Source organism: Grammomys surdaster, unplaced genomic scaffold, assembly GCF_004785775.1.
Source record: "Grammomys surdaster isolate TR1022 unplaced genomic scaffold, NIH_TR_1.0 125698, whole genome shotgun sequence".
Taxonomy (NCBI): Eukaryota; Metazoa; Chordata; class Mammalia; order Rodentia; family Muridae; genus Grammomys; species Grammomys surdaster.
Genome location: NW_021620534.1, coordinates 371,304 through 390,863, shown reverse-complemented (window position 1 = coordinate 390,863; position 19,560 = coordinate 371,304). Strand labels below are relative to the sequence as shown.

The window sequence follows — 19,560 nt, the reverse complement described above, 5'->3', positions numbered from 1 at the left end:
CTGGGAGTATTCAGTGAGGGCTGTGTCTGTTTGCAGAACGATAGTGGCCTCTCCACTGCCATCCTTGTGGTCTTCTTAGAAAATGCCTGCAACCTGCCGGTGAGTGGTGGTGAACATCTGCCTTATGGCCAGCACTGTCAGATGCCCCTGTGTTGCTTTAACCCCAATTCTTGTGCTGCAGAGAAACCCTTTTGACTATCTGAATGGTGAATATCGAGCCAAAAAACTCTCCAGGTTTGTCAAAGTAAGTGAATGTAGCTGAGACCCTAACTCTTTCCCTGAAGTGACGATAGCCAGGGTCTGTCTGTCACATAGCCTTGGCTCACTTTGTTCTCAGTCATTACCCTGGAGTCCCATAGTAATATATTCCAGCTTTTCTTGTTGTTTGGGGCAAGAGTGGTTGCTATTTTATAAAAACGATCCAGAGGGTGGAGGGCCTGGGGATCGTGGTAGGTAGAACTGGACATGTTTGTTCCAGTTCTGGCCTCTGGTCTGCAGCTTGGGTTCCTACTGCCATAGTGCAGCCCTTGACGCCAGGAAGCTTTTTTCCCCAACAGGAGGCACAATATACCTGGGGGTGGGTAATGGGGAGGATGGAGAGGGATAGGCTGTCTTGGGCCTACCCTGAAACATTGTGCATTTCCCCCTTACAGAATAAGGCCAGCAGAGACCCTTCTTCATATGTCAAGCTCTCTGTAGGCAAGAAGACCTTTACAAGTAAGGTAAGAGAGTTTCTGTGTAGGCCTGAGAGAAGGACATGGAGCTCCTACCCCTTTTAAGGAGAGACAAAATAAAGGGAGTTTTCTCATGCTGAATGCTTAAAAAACCTTCAGAATCCCTTCCTATGTGGCAAGCGACTCCACCAAGAACAGGCCAGCAGAATCAGGGTTTACCTTGGAGCATGGTCTGAAGCCACACCTTTCTGCTACACTCACTGTCCCCAGGTTCCCCAGGTAGCTGGTGGCCACACTGAGCAGAGCGTATCCACCTGGCCCTCAGATGATCTTTCCCTTTTCTGTTCTCAGACCTGTCCCCACAGCAAGGACCCTGTGTGGAGCCAGGTGTTCTCCTTCTTTGTGCACAGCGTGGCATCTGAGCAGCTTTGCCTGAAGGTTTGCTTGAAGCTGGGCTCTGCGGACAGTTGGGAGATTTCTAGGCCAAGGGCAGGAGAGAGTTTTCTGTGTACCTTGGGCAGTTCTGGGAGTCAGTCCCATTGTGCGTGGCGGTGCGGGGTGCCATGAGGCCCCACAAGCCCTCCTTAAGGCTGGTGAGGTCAACACGTAGGAGACTGGGAAGATAAACGGTTCACTCCCTTAGTTCCTTCTGTACAAATGATCTTTACAGTATCACAATATCAGGGTTCTGTGCTAGAACCTAATATTTACAAAGGAGCTGCAGAATTACCTTTTCACACAAGTAAATAGAGGCTAAGCCAACGATCTGCCCAAGAGCTTATGGCCAACAAGTGGTGGAGCTGTAACTAAGTCTAACTGTCCTCTCACGCAGCAGCACAAAAGCCCCCCCCCCCCATCCTGGGTGTATGCAGACTAGCCTCCTGCAGACCATCATTACCTCTGCTCTGAGTCACTCTCCCCCCAAGAGTCTCAGCAGGTACAGGGTCTGGCCTGTTTTCATTCCTGCCAGATGCTAATTACTCCATAGTCTATACTTAAGCCCAGACTCTCCAGGACCAGGTAGCAGTGGTAGCACGTGGGCTTAGCTCTCCCCTGATTTGGTGACTGGCCCCCTGCCCAGGTGCTAGACGATGAGCTGGAGTGTGCTCTGGGAGTGCTGGAGTTCCCCCTGTGCCGCATCCTCCCCTGTGCCGACCTCACCCTTGAACAGTGCTTCCAGTTGGATCACTCAGGCCTGGACAGCTTCATCTCTATGAGGCTGGTGCTTCGGGTAAATATCTCCTGTCTTGGTGGGTGGGGCTGGGGTGGAACAGGTCCCAGCACTGAGCATGTGTTGAATGTAAAAGCCAGGAGAGAGGTTTATGTCTCCATCTACCCACCGGGTCAGCACATCAAAGATAACCTCTGAGAGTTCCTTCCATGCCGGTGTATTAAGGAATGAAAACGTAACAGGCTAAGTACAGTAGGATAGCGGGTTAAGTACACAGTAGGGATAGTGGGTTAAGTACAGTCTTAAATGGTCTCAAGGATATTATCAACTTTGCTGTGAGGTCTGCTGAAAGTTCAGTCTCATTGGGGCCAGGAGATATTTCCATAGAAATGTATCCACTGTCCACTCTTGTTGCTTCAAACTCTGCCTGTCCCATTCGTCTCATCGCTCTTTCTAGAACCTCCATGCTTGCCTCTGTCCGTCCTTGGTCCACGCCACCACACTGACTGGCCCTGGCTCTCCAGGCTCCACACCTTCCCTTCCATTCGCAGCTGATTTCCTCAGAACCATCATCCTAATCACTGTTTGCCATACTATCTTTCAGTGTGGTTTTTATTTTAACAGTAATTTTCTTTTCGTCTTAATTTCAACCCTTCCAAATCCGCCTGGTCTTTTTCATGCCTACCTTCCCATTCTGTCTTTAGTCATTTCAAATGTTTACATTGTAATCTGTTAGTTCTGTTGTCTGGAGATCTTAGGGGTTTGGGAGTGTGATGGTCGTAAAAAGGTTTAGGGAGGCACATGTTATACACCCACAATACCCAGTCTTCACACTATGACCCGTAAAAGGGTATTGGGAATAAATTTTGCTGTTTAGCTTGTCTGTGTTTTCAGGGTGACTCTTCTGTGGCTATCGTGTGTTCAGTGTTCCTTGGGTGTTGATCAAGGCTGTTCTCTGCTGGAGAGGTTTAGCTCTTGCTCCAGCAGAGAACCGCACAACATTAGAGACCTAGACGCATTGTTATGTTAATTTTAGTGGTTTTTAAAACCCATAGCAAGTCTGAATATGAACTGGAAACTCTAATGACAGGTCTATCAGATGGCGTGTTTGGGGTAGACTTTCTCTATAAACAACCTTGTCATCTGCCTCCAGTTCTTACGTGTGGAGGAACGAGAGCTGGGAAGCCCATACACTGGACCCGACGCTCTAAAGAAAGGTCCTCTGTTCGTCAAGAAGGTGGCCACCAACCAGGGTTGTAAAGCCCCACCCCTAAAAGAAGGCCTTGCAGATGTGGCAAACACCTCAAACCCTGCCTCTTACATCAAGGGAGCCTCCAAGAGCACTGATAACATCAGCACGCCCACCCCAGCCCCTGAACCTAAGCCTGAGCCCCAGGAGACAGGCCTGGAGCCCAAAGGGAAGGACAGTGCCAAAGGACTCTGTGAGTCCCCGGGGAAGAAGAAGAACCCAGCTACCAACTTCCTGACGGTTCCAGGTCCCCACTCTCCAGGGCCCATCAAGTCACCTAGACCCATGGGCCGCCCTGCCTTCCCATTCGCATGGCCACTCACAAGGGTGGCTCCCAGCATGTCCTCACTCAACTCCCTGGCCTCTTCCTGCTTTGACCTGACAGATGTCAGCTTCAACACTGAGTATGCATCTCTCTGCTTGATCTTGTCTAAAATAACTTGCATGAAAAGTAGATAGGAACGTACAGACTTGCTCACGTTCAAGTTTCTCACAAAGTGTGGTTACAAGAGGCAGCTTGGACTAATAGGAAGAACACGGGGTGAGGGGAGAGGTCTAAGGTTGGCCTATGGCTCTCAGTACATAGATGTCAGTTGTTAAGGTCCCTTCCATAGAAACATTTCCTGGATTCTAAGTATAGTGGGCTAACAAGAAAAGTTTAGAATATGGACTTACATGATAAGCGGCTACCATGTATTATGTGCTTCCTTTGGGCTTAGCATGTTACCTGATCTAACTCAATCTTCTTAATAACCCTACAAAACAGAAGAGACCATTATAAAATCCCAATTCAAGCAACCACAACATAAGGGCCAGTTCCCTCCAGGGTCGGTCGTGCTTTCTACTGAGAATCCGGATAATCACACTGAATGCTGAGTGGAGCCCTGAAGAGAACTATTGACTCAGAGGACTGTGTTCCTCACAGAGGACATTTGTCTCTGACTTCAGGTGAAGGGAAGAGGGACACTTCTGACAGTAACAGGACCCTTTTTTCACAGAGTTGGGGATTCCAGGCAGCGACGGCTGGGTGAGATTCAGCTCACAGTGCGCTATGTGTGTCTTCGACACTGTCTCAGGGTGCTAGTCAACGGCTGCAGGTAAAGAGGTTCTGGGACCAGGGAGGTCCTTTGGAAGGATCAGGTGACCATATAGCAGGTGTGCTTAGGGTGATGGCAGGAGCATGTCCTCCTAAGTGACATTTGAGGACCCATAGGCCATGGGTAGCAAAAACCCTCCAAGTGGGTGTGTTGAGTGGCCCTTCTCTCTGGGTGTTGATGGGGTCAAAAGGGCTTTGCTCAGGCAGTTCTGAGCTACTGTCTTGGGGCAGCCTTTCTAAGCAGGAACTACCAACTTCCTTAGGTACAAAGTACTTGGCTAGACAGCACAAAATATATGTTCAAAACCACAGCTGGTCTCCTGTCCTTTAATTGTGCAGACTTTTGCCTTGCATTTGTCTAGAGTACAGAGGATTTTAGTCCTCCAGCCCATCTAATCCCCAGTGGTTGGTACAGCCTCCTCCCAAATGAGTACTTTCCACGTGTAAGAACCAGGGACTCCTTTTCTCTGCATGTCAGAAACTTGACGCCATGCACCAGCAGTGGAGCTGATCCCTATGTCCGCATCTACCTGCTGCCAGAGAGGAGATGGGCAAGTCGGAAGAAAACTTCAGTAAAGCAGAAGACCCTGGAGCCCCTATTCGATGAGACGTGAGTAGGCAGCACTTAGCAAACCTCAGCCGTTTACACAGTACTGCGTATCAAGGTGATGTGTTGGAGCTTGCCAGATATGGGGGTAGGGGAGAACACTGGCTGGATGACTTTATGAAGTCCCTATATACTTTTTAGTGGGAGAAAGGGCTGCTAGGGCAATCTACCCAAAAATGTGGTCAAGGCTGCTCACATCTGCTGTCCTTCGAGGATAAAATGTTCCCGCCGGGCAGTGGTGGCGCACGCCTTTAATCCCAGCACTTGGGAGGCAGAGACAGGCGGATTTCTGAGTTTGAGGCCAGCCTGGTCTACAGAGTGAGTTCCAGGACAGCCAGGGGTACACAGAGAAACCTTGTCTCGAAAAAACAAAAATAAATAAATAAATAAATAAATAAATAAATAAAACAAATTTAAAAAATGTTCCCAGTGTTGGATTGTACAGATCCTTTCTCTCAGTTCTCTGGCCCGCCTTCCCTCCTGCAACATAGCAAAGTTGGCAGGTGAAAGACATCCTTTCTATCCGTCTATGTCGACAAAACTGATAGGCAGACTGTAAGCACATTTCTTGCTTTCGTTAAGAGTCCAGTTGTAGCAAGTCCTTTTAAAAAATTTATGTGTGTATTCCACATGTATAGTAGTGCCTTGGAAGTCCAAAAGAGGGTGTTGGACCCTCTGGAGCTGCAATTACAGGTGGCCTTGAGCCACGTGATGTAGGTGATGGGAATTGAGCTCCAGTCCTCTGCAAGAACAGCAGGGGCTCTTGACCATTGTACCCTCCTCTGCTCTGCCAGCCAGGTTGGACATATGACCTTCTTTTCCTCTTATTTTAATCAATCATAACTACTCTAAAAGGCCAAAACCGAGTCCTCTTTGGTCTGTGTGTATCCTCATCAAGAAAGACTGCAAAAAAGTCCACCATTCACTGAACACCATGCCAGACACACCATCCTCTAGCCACAGAGTGGGTACTGCCTTGAAGGAGTACTGACAGTTATACAAAGATGTTAAAATGGCTACAGCAGAACACAAGAGAGAGAGTTTAACATCTGTTAGTAATCCTCTCTAAAAATTTCAAGATGAAACTTTTCTAAAAGTTACAAGATGAAAGCCAGGGTTATCTGAAGGCACATGAGCAGACCCCAGCCTAAACAGAAACCTCTAAGTGAGGTTGGTTCCCCTGTCAAGCCATGACAAGGCTGGGACTCAGTCACTATTTTCCGTGGTCAGAACAGAGAGGGGTGAGGTGTTCCTCTGAGTGGGTGCAGGTGAGAGAGCAGCAAAACCATGGTCAGTGTAGAGTCCAGATGTGATGCACCCCGAACAGCAGCCATCTGAGAGGCCCTCCTCAGGCAGCCTCTTGACACTGCCTGGATGTAGCACCTGCTGCTCTTGCAGAGGACTGGAGCTCAATTCCCAAGGCTAACCTGTGATGAAGACACACTGGGAGCCCAGACTGACTCTGTCGATTTTAAAAGTTGATGGCTTGGGTTGGAGAGGTGGCTCGGTGGCTGAGAACACTTACTGCTCTTTCAGAGGTCCTGAGTTCAATTCCCAGCAACCACATGGTGGCTCACAACCATCTGTAATAAGATCTGATGCTCTCCTCTGGTGTGTCTGAGGACAGTTATAGTGTACTCACATAAATAAATAAATCTTAAAGTTGACAGCTCTGGTTTTAGTGGGAAGTGGAAGAAACAAGCTATGATTTCAACAAACATTACTACATGTCAATCTCATTTCTAATGCTTTGACTTTAAAGGTTTGAGTTTTTTGTTCCCATGGGAGAAGTACAGAAGAGGTCACTGGATGTTGCAGTGAAAAACAGCAGGCCACTCGGCTCACACAGAAGGAAGGAGCTGGGGAAAGTGAGTAGCCCATGTTTCCCTCTGTCCTAACACCTGATGGGTTCACTCCAGCTCTTACTAGAACCGACCCTAAGGAGGGACAGCTTCCTTTAAAGGATGTTGTATTTTCATATTCTTCAGACCTAATGGAGAAATACAACTTGGTGTATAGACATTTTAACACCCTTGAGAATATCCAAATTCAATATTCCATAAGTATGTGGCATCTACTCTGGTATTACCTATTTGGTTTTTTTTTTCTTATAAATAGATCATTATTAAATAAAACTTGGATTGTATTAGGTCAAGGTTTCTGTGTTAACAGAACTTTACCTAAAAGTAGAGGAAATATAACCCCAGGAGTTACCGAGACGACTCCTCCGTAGCATTTGTTCAGTGCCGCAGTTCTGTTTTAAATAACGACCGTCTGCACTCACCTCTGCAGTGCCTACTTCTATGAACTGACAGTAAACAGCAAAGTTAAAATATCTGTAATTCTTGAAGGTAGTCTTTGAATATCTTAAATTCATGTTCCAAACAGGAACAGCTTTTGTGTTGGTTTTGAGACAGGGTCTCACTACGTACGTAGCTCTGACTGGCCTAGAACTCAGTATGTAGACCAGGCTGGCCTCAAACTTAAAGAGTTTTACCTGCCACTGTCTCTTTTTTTTGTTTTGTTTTGTTTTTTGGTTTTGTTTTTCGAGACAGAGTTTCTCTGTATAGCCCTGGCTGTCCTGGAACTCACTCTGTAGACCAGAAATCCACCTGCCTCTGCCTCCCAAGTGCTGGGATTAAAGGCGTGCGCCACCACCGCCTGGCTATGCCACTGCCTCTTGAGTGCTGGATATGGAACAGTTACTTCTAAAACGCTGAGGCCAGTGTCTGTACTCTCTCTGGAAAGGCTCCATGGAGAAGAAAAGTACTTTGATGGATGGATGGAGAAGACCCCCACCATAGCTGAGGAGCAGTTAGTAGCTGCTGGGGAAGGGAGAATCATTCTATTGGGGCATGGCCATTGGTAGGCTGCCATACTCTGCACACACGGACAGCACTAACTGGATTTAGTCGGTTACTGACGGTAGAGACATGAAGTTGGAATGAGGACATACTGCAGTGCTCTGGTGGAAGCTGGGGAAGGAAATGGCATGTGTATATACAATTATATTTATTTGTATGTGTGTATAAAATTCTCAAAGAATAATTTAAAAAAAATACCCTGCAGGAAAACTGAAACCTTCACACTCAGCTCTTCACCCCAGAGCGCCCCCACTGAACATAGTAGTGGAAAAGCACTAACTGTTTGCCATTGTTTAGGTGCTGATTGACTTATCAAAACAAGATCTGATTAAGGGCTTTTCACAGTGGTAAGTGTGCCTTTTCCTTTATCACTGTCAACATGTAAGACACCATCTCAGCCAGCTGGCCTGGTCCCTAGAGTTCTTTGCCTTTCAGTATTACTCAGAGGCTTTTACTTAGGTGTTCCTGACTAGGTCTTCCTGCAGCCCTCTGTAACTGTAGCATTATCCCTGGCCAGCAACTCCCAGACAGCTGGCTTCTGCTGTCTCCACGGAGACATGTTGCTTGTCTTGTTGCAGCCCCAGATTCTCATTACTAACACACTCCAAACCCATGTCTTACAGGTATGAACTGACTCCAGATGGACAGCCCAGAAGCTGACCATGAGCTCTTATCTCCTGTGTTAGAAAGTGTATATGTGTATTTTTGACATTTAAATCAGAACATACATTTGATGGAAGTGTATATTGTATGACCTCTTAACTACGTGACACTACATGGATAGTAGAGGAAGGCCATGTAAAAAGCAGGGACTATTCCTGTTCATTTGGATTAATTCAAATCATCAAAGAAACTGTGGTATTTGTATCTAATGAGGCACCAAAACCTCAGTAGTGACTTTTCACTTTGGTAAGTAGTTGTTCACATCAGTGCCCTGTCCCCAGCACATGGTTGTGCAGGAGGGAGCCTGTTTAGAGTAACTCCTGGGCAGTTACTGACTGCAGGAGGGTACTCTTTTGTGGAAATAAAAAGCATCCAAAATCAAAACCACCCAGAGCTAACACTGCCAAAGCCCTTCTGGCTGCCACCTGTGATGCTTGTAAGCCTACATTTGCCCCAGGTTCTGGTTTGGAGCTACAGTGTGTTTTCCTAGAGGCAACAGTGTTAACGGTGATATCCTTAAGTTAAATGCTCTGGGAAAGCCTAGGGACAAACCTCTGGTATGTGGCATTATTTCCATAGGAAAATTTGAGCCCAGCCACAAACCAAGATCTATGTCTGAACTCTGGGTTCAGGAGGCTGCAGAACAGTCACTGCTTCCTAGGAGAAAAGGGGGCTTTGTATTTCTGTTAGGCAAGTGTGAGACTTAGTCCTGTTGTTCTAAGAAATGGACAGGTCACCCAAATAGACATGTTAAGAGGAAAATATGTACATAGTGTATTTAAACAAGTGCCTTTTACACATTTCAGACCAGATAGACTTTTGTTCTGTTTCTAAGGTGACTGTCACCCATTCAGACAACACTCCCTGCCATGTTCTTGTTGTCTTCAATGATACTTTTCCTTTTTATTTATTATTATTCCACGTAGGATGTGAGCAGGGGGTGCACGTGTCATGGCACACGTGAGTGTCAAACACTTTCCCTAAGTTCTGGGCAGGCTTGTACAACAGATGGCCTTTAACCCACTGAGCCAGCCATCTCCAATGCTCTGCTAAAGTATACAACAGAGTGGGTATGGTGGCAAATATCTTTAGTCCCAGCACTGGGAGGCTGAGGCAAGTGGTCTCTGAGTTCAAGGTAGCCAAGGTATGACTGAGTCTCAAAAACAAAACAATAACAAAAAATGGCAATGTTCTGCCTGGGCATGCTGGCTCACACCTGTAATCCCAGCACTAGGGAGGCTGAGGTTGGCCTGCCTCAACAACACAACAATAGTGTTCACTCTAACTTATAGGTTATGTGTTATTTTTTACAAACTGTAATATTCATAGCTCCTACTCACTTATCAAGTGTGAGATGTGGTTTCTGCTACTATATTCCTGTGCAGATGTGTTCATTCAGCAGCACTGAGGACACAGAACAGTCTAGATACTGTGCTATCTTTTCCAATAGCCAGTCCATACTGAATTGGTCTCTTCCTGTGTAGCACTTTCCACTTTAACAATTCTCTGTGTAGGCAGGTGAATCTCTAAGTTTGAGGCCAACCTGGTCTACAGAGTAAGTTCTGGGATAGCCAAAGCTACACAGAGAAACCCTGTTTCCAAAAACAAAACGCCAATTCTTAGTATTGTAACATTATTTTTTTTTTAATGTTTACAAGCTCTCTACTAGGTCACATACTAAGCAACTACAATGTTTTGTTTGATAATGTTTATAACCCCAGTTGAACCCAGATTACTTGATGCATAATAAAAATTTTGTAAATATTTCTAGTTGTGTGTGTATATTTCTCTTTTTATGTGTGCAGAGAGAGAAAGAGACTAGAGGATCCTCTCCCCCTTTTTTTCTTTAAAATAGGATCTCTAACTGGCCAGGAACTCATCAAGTAGGCTAGATTAGCTGGCCAGTGAATCCTCGGGATCCAAATCTCCAACTTCCCCAGTGCTGGAAACACAAGATGCACTATCATACCTGTTATTATCATTAGTTTGAGTTCTGGGGCTCAAACGCAGAGCCTTATATTTGCAAGACACATACTTTTCTGACTGAGCCAACAACTCTTCAGCCTGACATTTCTGTCTTAAAGTCTCACAATAAAATATGGCACTTGACACCCACCTCACCTAATGATGACACTGTAATTTTTCCCTAAATAACCATGTACCATGAAAGTAGAAAAGCACCAAAGAGAAAGGACTGTATCACATAAATATTAGCCATCCTAGAGCTGATGGTGGCAGACGGGGAAAACCTGCCACTCCCAAAACACATAAGGAACTCGTATATTACTTACCTTTCTATTGCTGTAACAAAACATCATGGTCAAAGCACCTTTCAGAAGAATTCACTTTACCCAATGGTTCTAGAGAGTCCCACAGTGACAGGGTGCTGCATGGCTACAGGCAGCAGGTATGGTGGCTGAACAGGAAGCTAAGAGTTCACATTGTACACTGAAAGCTGAAAGTACAAACCACGATCGACAAGTAGGGTGAGGCCTTTAGGCTTTTAAATCTGGATCCTAGTAAAGCGCTTCCTTTAACAAGGCCACACCTCCTAAACCACACCACCAAGTGTCGACCACGCCTTTAAACATCTAGGCCTATGGGGAACATTCTCATTCAAGCAGTTGCGCCTAGTTAAACAATGAACATGGTCAATGTAAAAGTATCTCAGATGAAGTTTCTAGTGATGATAAAGAGAAAACCTAGAGCAGCGTACAGGAGTTAAAGGAGATAACAGCATGGGGACCAAATTGTTAGCATGTACCAGAGGAGGGGCATCCCGTGAGGACAAGGACCAGTTAGCAGCAGCATAGAGAACAGCTCCTCTCTGCTGATGGAGTTTAGGGCCTGACAGTATACACAATCAAGCTGGTGTAAATATACCCCCAACTAGAAAACTGGTTTAAAACCTGAAACCCTGTGAAGCCTTGAGAGTCAAGCACAAAGCTCACACTTACGACACTCAGGGAATATCAAACTGAATGATGGTCACAAGGTATCAGCAAGAAGAAAAGCATGAAAATTAGGTTGACATCTTCAAAGTATTCAAGTCCTCATGGGAAAAAACTCCAACAGGTATAGTGAGACTTAAAAAATGTAGTCAGGCATAATGGCATACACCTTTAATCCCAGAACTTGGGAGACAGAAGCTGACAGATCTCTGAGCTTATGGACAGACTGGTCTACAAAGCAAGTTCCAGGATAGCCAGGGCTACAGAGAGAAATATTGTCTCAAAAAGAAAACACAAAAATACAAAACTAGAGCTGCAGAGATGGTTCAGCAGTAAGAGCATACATTGCTCTCACAGAAACCAGAGATCAGTTCCCAGAGCCCATGTTGGGTGGTTTGCAACCATTGGCTCTAGAACAGTAGTTCTCAACCAGTGGGTCTCGACCCCTTTGATGTCCAACGAGCCTTTCACAGGGGTCACCTAAGACCACCAGAAAACATGGATATTTGCATTACAATTCATAACAGTAGCAAAATTACAGTTGTGAAATATCAACAAAAATAATTTTATGGTTGGGGGTCAGCACAACATGAGGAACTATAGTAAAGGGTCACAGTGTTAAGAAGGCTGAGAACTGCTCTAGATGATCTGACACCCTCTACTGAACCCCATGAGCACCTGTGCTCACACATGCACATACCCCTTCCTCCTGCGTATACAATTAGAAATGCGTCTTAAAAACATCCATCTCCATGGATATGTGGCATGAGCTAGAGGGCCATGGCTGTGGTAGAGCCTGAGAGCATGAGCTGTCAACACCAGAATGGTCAGATCACATCTCTGAAGTAGGATTGATGCAGGCTTTGACAACAGAGGGCAATGGAGGGCGACTGCGAGGAGAAAGATGATGACAGCTTTTCTTCTGATGAGCAGTTTCTTTAGCTGGATGGGTTATGGGCAGTTTACTAGTAACTCATGCTCTCAGGCTCTGCCAGCACAGCCCCAGCCGTCTGTGTTAGCAACATCCATCTTAAGTTGCTAGTCAAGTGGATTGAGGAGTCCTGTGCTAGCAACCAAGGTCCAATTCAGCCCAACACAGGTGCTTAGCTATGTTTCTAAGCTCATGTCTTGTCTGCTCCCCCTTAGCTCTGGGAGGTAGTATATGCTTTCTCAAGTTTTTGCCCAGCACCGCTAAGAGCCTACTTCACCACTTCCCTTTCAGTGGCCAACCACCTTTTATTAGTTTGAAATTCTTTCATGTTTGCTTACATGAAACAGTGCGGCTTCTGTCTACTGGATGACAAAGTATATATTCAAAATTTACAACAATCAGCAAAATAAAGCAACAAAAATGACAACTGAAGCATAAAACTTTCAAGTCAGTAGTAGAGAAGACAAAGAAAAATGAACCATTTCCCAATGAAGAGATAGAGATATAGAGAAAAACAATAAATAATACAAAGAGGATGGTCAACATACCTCATTAATAACACAACAAATCTAGAAAATCTAGAATAGCAGCTAATAGTTTGAAATAAAACACAGCAATGTATGTTGCTTCAAAGAGAACCACTTCAAAGACAATACAATGAAAAGGTATGCCCAAGAATACTTTCAACTCTGTTTACATGAACGGTAGCAAACATGTTAAGAGAAGACTGCTTCCACTGAACCCCACATCGCAGCCCATGTTGTGGGGCAAAAGAGAAGCAAGTGTGTCTAACACCAACCACTTTTATAGTTGTTGCTAACTCAAAAATCACTGAGAATTCTCCACTCACATGGTTAGCCAAATAAACGGTATTGCCTCAAGCTGCACAGTATGTAGTCAAGTGGTTTCACACAGCACTTCTCCTTAAACCAGACATTTTAATTTTGAATATAGAAAACTTTGAGTCTAGAAAACTTGTACACAGGTGCAGAGGATATCATGCATGCAAAATCTAAAATAATCTAAAGGTAAGTTGCTTGAATTGACCAGAATGCTTTTTAGCAAGATTGCTGAGTACAGATAGATTTTAAAATCAATTGTAGCTCTGAGCAATTAGGAAATGAAATCAAAATTGCAAAGGTAATTTCTAAGTGAGGGAAGGCAGAGCCAAGGGAGCTGCTTACATAGTCCCTGGCCTCAGGCTCAAGTGCAGGACAGGTTAGGGTTAACCACGTCTATTCAACATCCAAACACGTCAGTGACATAAAACCTACAAAAAGAAGTGTTTCTACTGCTGTGATGAAACACCATGACCAAGATGCAAGCTGGGGGGGGGGGAAGGGTTTATTCAGCTTCCACTTCCATATTGCTGGTCATCATTGAAGAAAGTCAGGGCAGAAACTCTCACAGGGCAGCAACCTGGAGGCAGGAGCCAATGCAAAGACCATGGTGGCTGCGGCTTACTGGCTTGGTCCCCAGAACCACAAGCCCATGGATGGCACCACCCACAATGAACTGGGCCCTCCCCCACTGATCACTAATTGAGAAAATGCTTTACAGCTGTATCTCCAGGAAGCATTTCAACTGAAACCCTTTCCTCTCTGTTGACTCTAGCTTGTGTCAAGTTGACACAGAACCACCCAGTACAAGTATCCTTCTAGAAATAGGCACATCAGGGCCTTTCATTTCAGGACTGCTTCTAATGGGACTTGCTGCCTCAAATGGCACTCTGGTCATAAGTACACACAGACCAAGTCATGGCCTCCAAACGGCCCAAGACCACACAGAGGTGAGAATGCTGATCAGAGAGAGGTATGACCAGCAGAAGAGTCAGGAGTAGACCAACAAAAAGTAGACCATCCTCTAAAGAGAATAACACTGAGTACCAATTGGATGGGAACACCTTTTTTTTCTTTCCACTCCATCTGTTTATAGCTGCCATGGAACCCTGAAAGCCTTCATTCTAAGAAGCTCTTCTAGCACTGTTTGCCCTCATATTGCTCAAGCCCATGGGAAGATGAAGGGTTGGAGGTACTTCTGAAACTCCCATGATTTTTCACGTCTAGTAGAAACTGCTTCCGAGAACAGAGTTACCACTTTCCAACCAAGGATACATAAGAGCAAAGACACAGACATTTCAGGTTCTGGTTTGACATCAGCTAGGCTGAAAATCAAATCAGGCAGCTAAGTGCAGAGGCCTGGGACTGTGGGGAGCAAGAGGAACTGTCAGTACGGACAGAGAGGTGTCATATTATGTATGTATATATGCATGATGCTGAAAGGCTTTTTCTGACTCTCAGTAAAGGTCTAGAACATGGAATTGGAGCAGCTGGACCTAGATGATATTCCAATTTCTGAATAGTAACTTTTACCACAGGGCAAGGCTACTCACCAGTTTTCTTAGACAGTGAGTGCTTTTCTGCTCCTGCCTCTGATTCTCTTTTTGGGGCTGTCTATAGTTCAGTTGGTGGTTTCTGGTGGGATAGATTGACTAGTTGGGCTGGATTCTTCAGCCCTACAACATTGCTGAACTCTGCTGAGAGTCAGCAAGCTGTAAGATTAGTTCAGTGTGGTTGGCCAAGGTTGCTTTGAGTCAAGTAGACTATTCATCAGGGCACAGCACATATAAGCTTTAGCTTATATAAAGCACATATAAGCTATAGCTTATATAGCTTATATAGCTAGAAGAATAAGTGGCTTGATTCTTGATCATGGCTGGGGTTCCTGAGGATGAATGCTCTTCCTTTGCTGAGGACTGAAGCTATAGCACCAAATACTGAACTAAAGGCCTATAGACAGCTGGCAGTGATGGCTCATTCTGGTAAAAATCATCCTGGACTGTGGAGCTTGTCATGATTTTGTGGGCAGCTTAGGACACTGTCAGCTAACTGAAAGGCAGAAAGCATGAGATTAAAATGAATGGTAGAGAATGTGCTGGAATGGCCAGTGAATGAATCAAAGTGTAAGAGGACCTCAAGAAGGCAGTGACTACTGTGATGCACAGCTGATATCAAGGAAAGCTTTGGAGGTTTGACATGCACCAGGCACTTAAGAGTGCTGGACACTGTGCCAAGCCTAATAGACTGTACCCTGATGAGGAGGAGACTTTGGGGTAGTAAACCATGTTGGGCCTCAAGATCACCTACTCTGTACTGATGGATGGAAAGGTTTATGACATCAGAGTAGGATAGATGCCAGAATGAGAATTTCCCAGGATACCCAGAGTTCCATAGTACATCACATTTGGTTCTGGGTTACTGGGGACCAGTGGTCAGAAGAGAGCCATCCTAGATGTCTCTCCTGCTGATCTTCAGGATTTCTTGAGCCCGTTCTTCACTTAAGCCCTGGCCAGATGTCCGCTAGGAACTCTGTGCTGTTCTTCAGTCTGGCCCTTGGGTCACTGCAGCCTCCAAGGCCAACACAGTACACGAGAGAAGCCAGATCCTAACTGGAAGGAAGTAGAGAGGCCCTCCTGCACTGCCAGCATCCCTGCTCTTTCTTCCTTGGAGGACTGTTGGGGTGAGTCAACAGGGTTGGGTCCACACAGTACTCAACTATTTTTTTCAATGGAATTTAAAAAAGTAAACCATTCACTCAGTACTCACAGGAAGCTCTTCAGCAACTCCCTCCTCCTCAGCACTCAGAAACTGAGTCTTGTTTTCTGATGACATGAAAGAAGAAGAGGCTGGTTAGTCTAAATGGCAGAGGGCCTGGGCTAGGATGAACAGCAATTTCCCTTATGGCAAAGGTACTAGGCATTTCTCTGAGTATGTGTGTCTTTGTCTTATCATTAGTTTTTAAAGCAAATGATATATATGTGTACATATATATATATATATATATATATATATATATGTGTGTGTGTGTGTGTGTGTGTGTGTGTGTGTGTGTGTGTGTGTGTGTATACCTCTTAAACTGCATGCATCTCATTGATGAACCCAGTTCAGGGAGTTCCCCTCTTCACACTGACAAGAACAAGAAAGCATATAGTCCTGATTGTGAGCTGTACAGAGTTCAGAGCAGATACTGGTTTGCTTTTCATGTACACAGAAGCAATTTCCTCTGAGGTCTAGCCATTCCGGTTTGGGATATATATGCTAGAAGACTTGCACATGTGTATAAGGATATATGCCACAGCAGCACAGTTCACCACAGCCAAGATCTGGAAAGCACTCAACTGCCAATCCTCAGCACAGTGAGGGGGACAAGACTCTATGGCAATGAAGACAAATGGCCTAGACAGCGTACATGGATGTATAGCTCAACCACAACACTGAACAAAAGGAATATGAACCTATCACGGATACTATAATTACATTTTTATAAAACAGGCCAATATATTGGTCAGGTGTGCTCCTGAAATCAGAGGAAGTGACTGTCATAGGATGCTAGTGACCTCTAGGAGCTTAGGAGGTATGAGATAGCCAGGTGTGTGCTGGAGCTTGGTTGTTCTTGGTTGCTACATGGGTGTTTACTTTATAACCATTTAATTACATTTGGTATTTATAATTTATACATATTTTAAAAGTTCGCACAGTAAGATAAATAGTTGCTATTAAGATAAAATCAGGCAGTGAGATGGCTCAGTTGGTTAAAGGCTGAGTTCAGTCCCAAGAACCCACATAGGGGAAGGAGAGACCTGACTATAGTGAGTTGTCCCCTGACCTCCACAAGCATGTTGTGGCACATGTGTGTGCACGTGCAACACAAACTTTAAAGTGTAATTTAAAAATGAACAAAGCCAGGAAGGGTGGCCTTTAATCCCAGCACTCAAGGGACAGCTGCAGGTGGATCTCTATGAGTTGCAAACTAGTCAGAGCTACATAGTGAGGTTCTGCCTCAACCAAAACTGTAATAATAATGATAAATATTATAATAAAAAACCCAAAATTACATTCAAGCCAGTGAACATGAGTAGCAATACAGAGGGATATTAGGATAATACATCAATTAGATTTATATGTGCTTAGAAAATGGGCTCAAAATAAATAAAATAAAATTCAGCAAATTTATATAATTTTAGTGTCTCCTGGAAACTGACAAATCAAGCAGACAAAAAATGGTAGGAATATAGGTATCAACAACACAATAGCAAAGTGTACTAATAATAGAGATTCAACTTTTAAAATAATATGAAAAATAAATTAAAATTCATCTAAAATCATAAAGTCCGAACAAATTCTAAAGTCTTCATGTATTCTGTTACTGTGATAAAACCTATAACCAAGGTGACCATAGAAGAAAGTTTGTTTGGGCTTACAGTTCCAGCAGAGTCCTCATGGCAGGGAAGCTCGCAGCAAGCAGCAGTCATGGAGGCAGGAAGCAGGCTGTTGTGAGCTCACATCATAAGATGCAAGCACAAGCAGAGAAAATGGTTATAAACACTCAAAAGCCTGCTAGTGATGCACTTTCTCCAGTAAGGTTCCACCTCCCAAAGGTTCCATAGCCTCCCCAATGACATCAATGGGGGGGTGGTGGTCAAGTGTTCAAATAGCTAAGCCTATGGCAGATGTTCTCAATTCAAACCACCACAGTACTGCAAACATAGATAAGCACCAGAACGTGTTAAATTTTATACTTCATGTATAGTTTATTAATTATATATCAAAATTGTTTTCAAACAAAGGTGCATTTTCAAGTGCTTATATTTACATAATTCTATATATAAATTAGAAACAACTGCAGTACTTTTATTAGTTTTAAACAAGTAAAATTAGATAAAAGTAGACATGATAGCAAGAGTCTAAAACTATTTCTATTAGTGTGACAGTCCTTAATGGCCCTTGAAGACTCTCCCAAACACTCCTGTCCTCTGGAAAGGATTTGAAAACTTGTTTTAAACTAAGAGTTTCCTATGAGATTTAAAACTAGCTGCTAACATTTTGATTAATATAGTCTTTTATTCATCAAAGATTAATTACAAAGATTTTTTTATATGAGTACAGGTACCTATAGAGGCCTGAGACAGGAGGATCCCCTTAGAGCTGGAGGTACAGGCAGTTGTGAGTCACCCAACATGGGTACTCACATGGGCACCAAACTAGGAACCTCTGGAAGAATAAGCATTCTCAACTGCCGAGCCTTCTCTCTAATCCCTATTATAATCTTTTAGTTGCATTTCTTCCTTTTTTCTCAAATATTGTTGGTGGCACATGCCTCTAATATTATCCCGGGGGTGGGGGGGGTGGGAGGGGAAGGTTCAGCAGTTCAAAGTTAGCTTTGGCTAGGAGTTCAAAAGCCAACCTGGAATATAGGACAACCCATCTCAAACATGTGCATAGACACACACACACACACACACATACACACACACTATGCACACTATGCACACTGTCCAGATTTCCAACGTTGGGCCAGCAAGATACTCAGTGCTCTTGCAGAGGACCAGAGTTCAGTTCAGTTCATAGTATCCACATTGGGTTGTTCACAGCTGCAAGTAACTTCAGCTCCAGGGGATCCTGCACCCTTTTCTGGACTCATGAGTACCTGCAATCACACATGATGTGCATACACAGACAGACAGACAGACAGACAGACACACACACATACACACACACACTTAAAAAATATTAAAATTAAATCATATAAAAAGTTTTAGAGAGACTTCCAATTCTCACAAAAATTTCTTGAGAGTAATTTAATCAATTCAGAATAAATAACCAAATGTCTTTTAAAACAACTCCATCAAAACATTCTACAGATTGTGGGTTAGTTATAGCAGTTCTGTGGGTCATGGCCCTTTCGGGGGCTTTAACGAACCTTTCACAGGGGTCACCTAAGACCATCAGAAAACATAGATATTACATTACAATTCATAACAGTAGCAAAATTACAGTTGTGAAATAGCAATGAAAATAATTTTATGGTCTGAGGTCACATGAGGGATTGTATTAAAGGGTTACAGCATTAGGAAGGTTGAGAACCACTGGGTTACTATTTAGAAATTTAACTACAAGGTGACAAAGCAAAGGACTTTAAAGAAGGAACCTAAGGTATTATTTTACGTTGTTCAAGTCCTAACTCCTAGGAGTCTGAATCCCTGCTCATCGGCACTCTCCATACTACCATGCTGCTTCCTGGAAACGCTTAACATAATTTATATATCAACCAGTAAGAGAGGCATTTAAAAAAAGGAACATGGGGTAGCCTAAAGTAGCTTGTAGTTATGGGTGTGATGCAGAACACTGCCCCCGCCACCAGACTGAATACTGAGACTAGAGAATAAGTAGAAAGCAGTAAGAACAGGACTCTTCAGTAACATGCAGTTAGGAATAATGCCCAAGGGAGTCTCGGCCAAGGGCGAGAGCACGACTCTTTATTTGTTAGAGATACAAATAAGTCACACTAAGGACAC

The 19,560-nt window shown here is 44.2% G+C and overlaps 1 protein-coding gene across 1 annotated transcript in view; it reads left to right on the top strand.

Annotated features, from left to right (window-relative positions):
• Esyt3 (extended synaptotagmin 3) overlaps nucleotides 1-10,094 on the top strand; it is a 46,671-nt gene extending 36,577 nt beyond the window's left edge. Inside the window, exons 13-23 of the mRNA XM_028788063.1 lie at nucleotides 37-99; nucleotides 182-244; nucleotides 654-722; nucleotides 1,026-1,112; nucleotides 1,756-1,905; nucleotides 2,999-3,498; nucleotides 4,093-4,191; nucleotides 4,669-4,800; nucleotides 6,560-6,665; nucleotides 7,959-8,008; nucleotides 8,285-10,094. Coding sequence (XP_028643896.1) covers nucleotides 37-99; nucleotides 182-244; nucleotides 654-722; nucleotides 1,026-1,112; nucleotides 1,756-1,905; nucleotides 2,999-3,498; nucleotides 4,093-4,191; nucleotides 4,669-4,800; nucleotides 6,560-6,665; nucleotides 7,959-8,008; nucleotides 8,285-8,321 — 1,356 coding nt within the window. The 3' untranslated portion in view covers nucleotides 8,322-10,094. The remainder of the gene's footprint in view (nucleotides 1-36; nucleotides 100-181; nucleotides 245-653; nucleotides 723-1,025; nucleotides 1,113-1,755; nucleotides 1,906-2,998; nucleotides 3,499-4,092; nucleotides 4,192-4,668; nucleotides 4,801-6,559; nucleotides 6,666-7,958; nucleotides 8,009-8,284) is intronic.
• The last annotated feature ends 9,466 nt before the right edge of the window (nucleotides 10,095-19,560 follow it).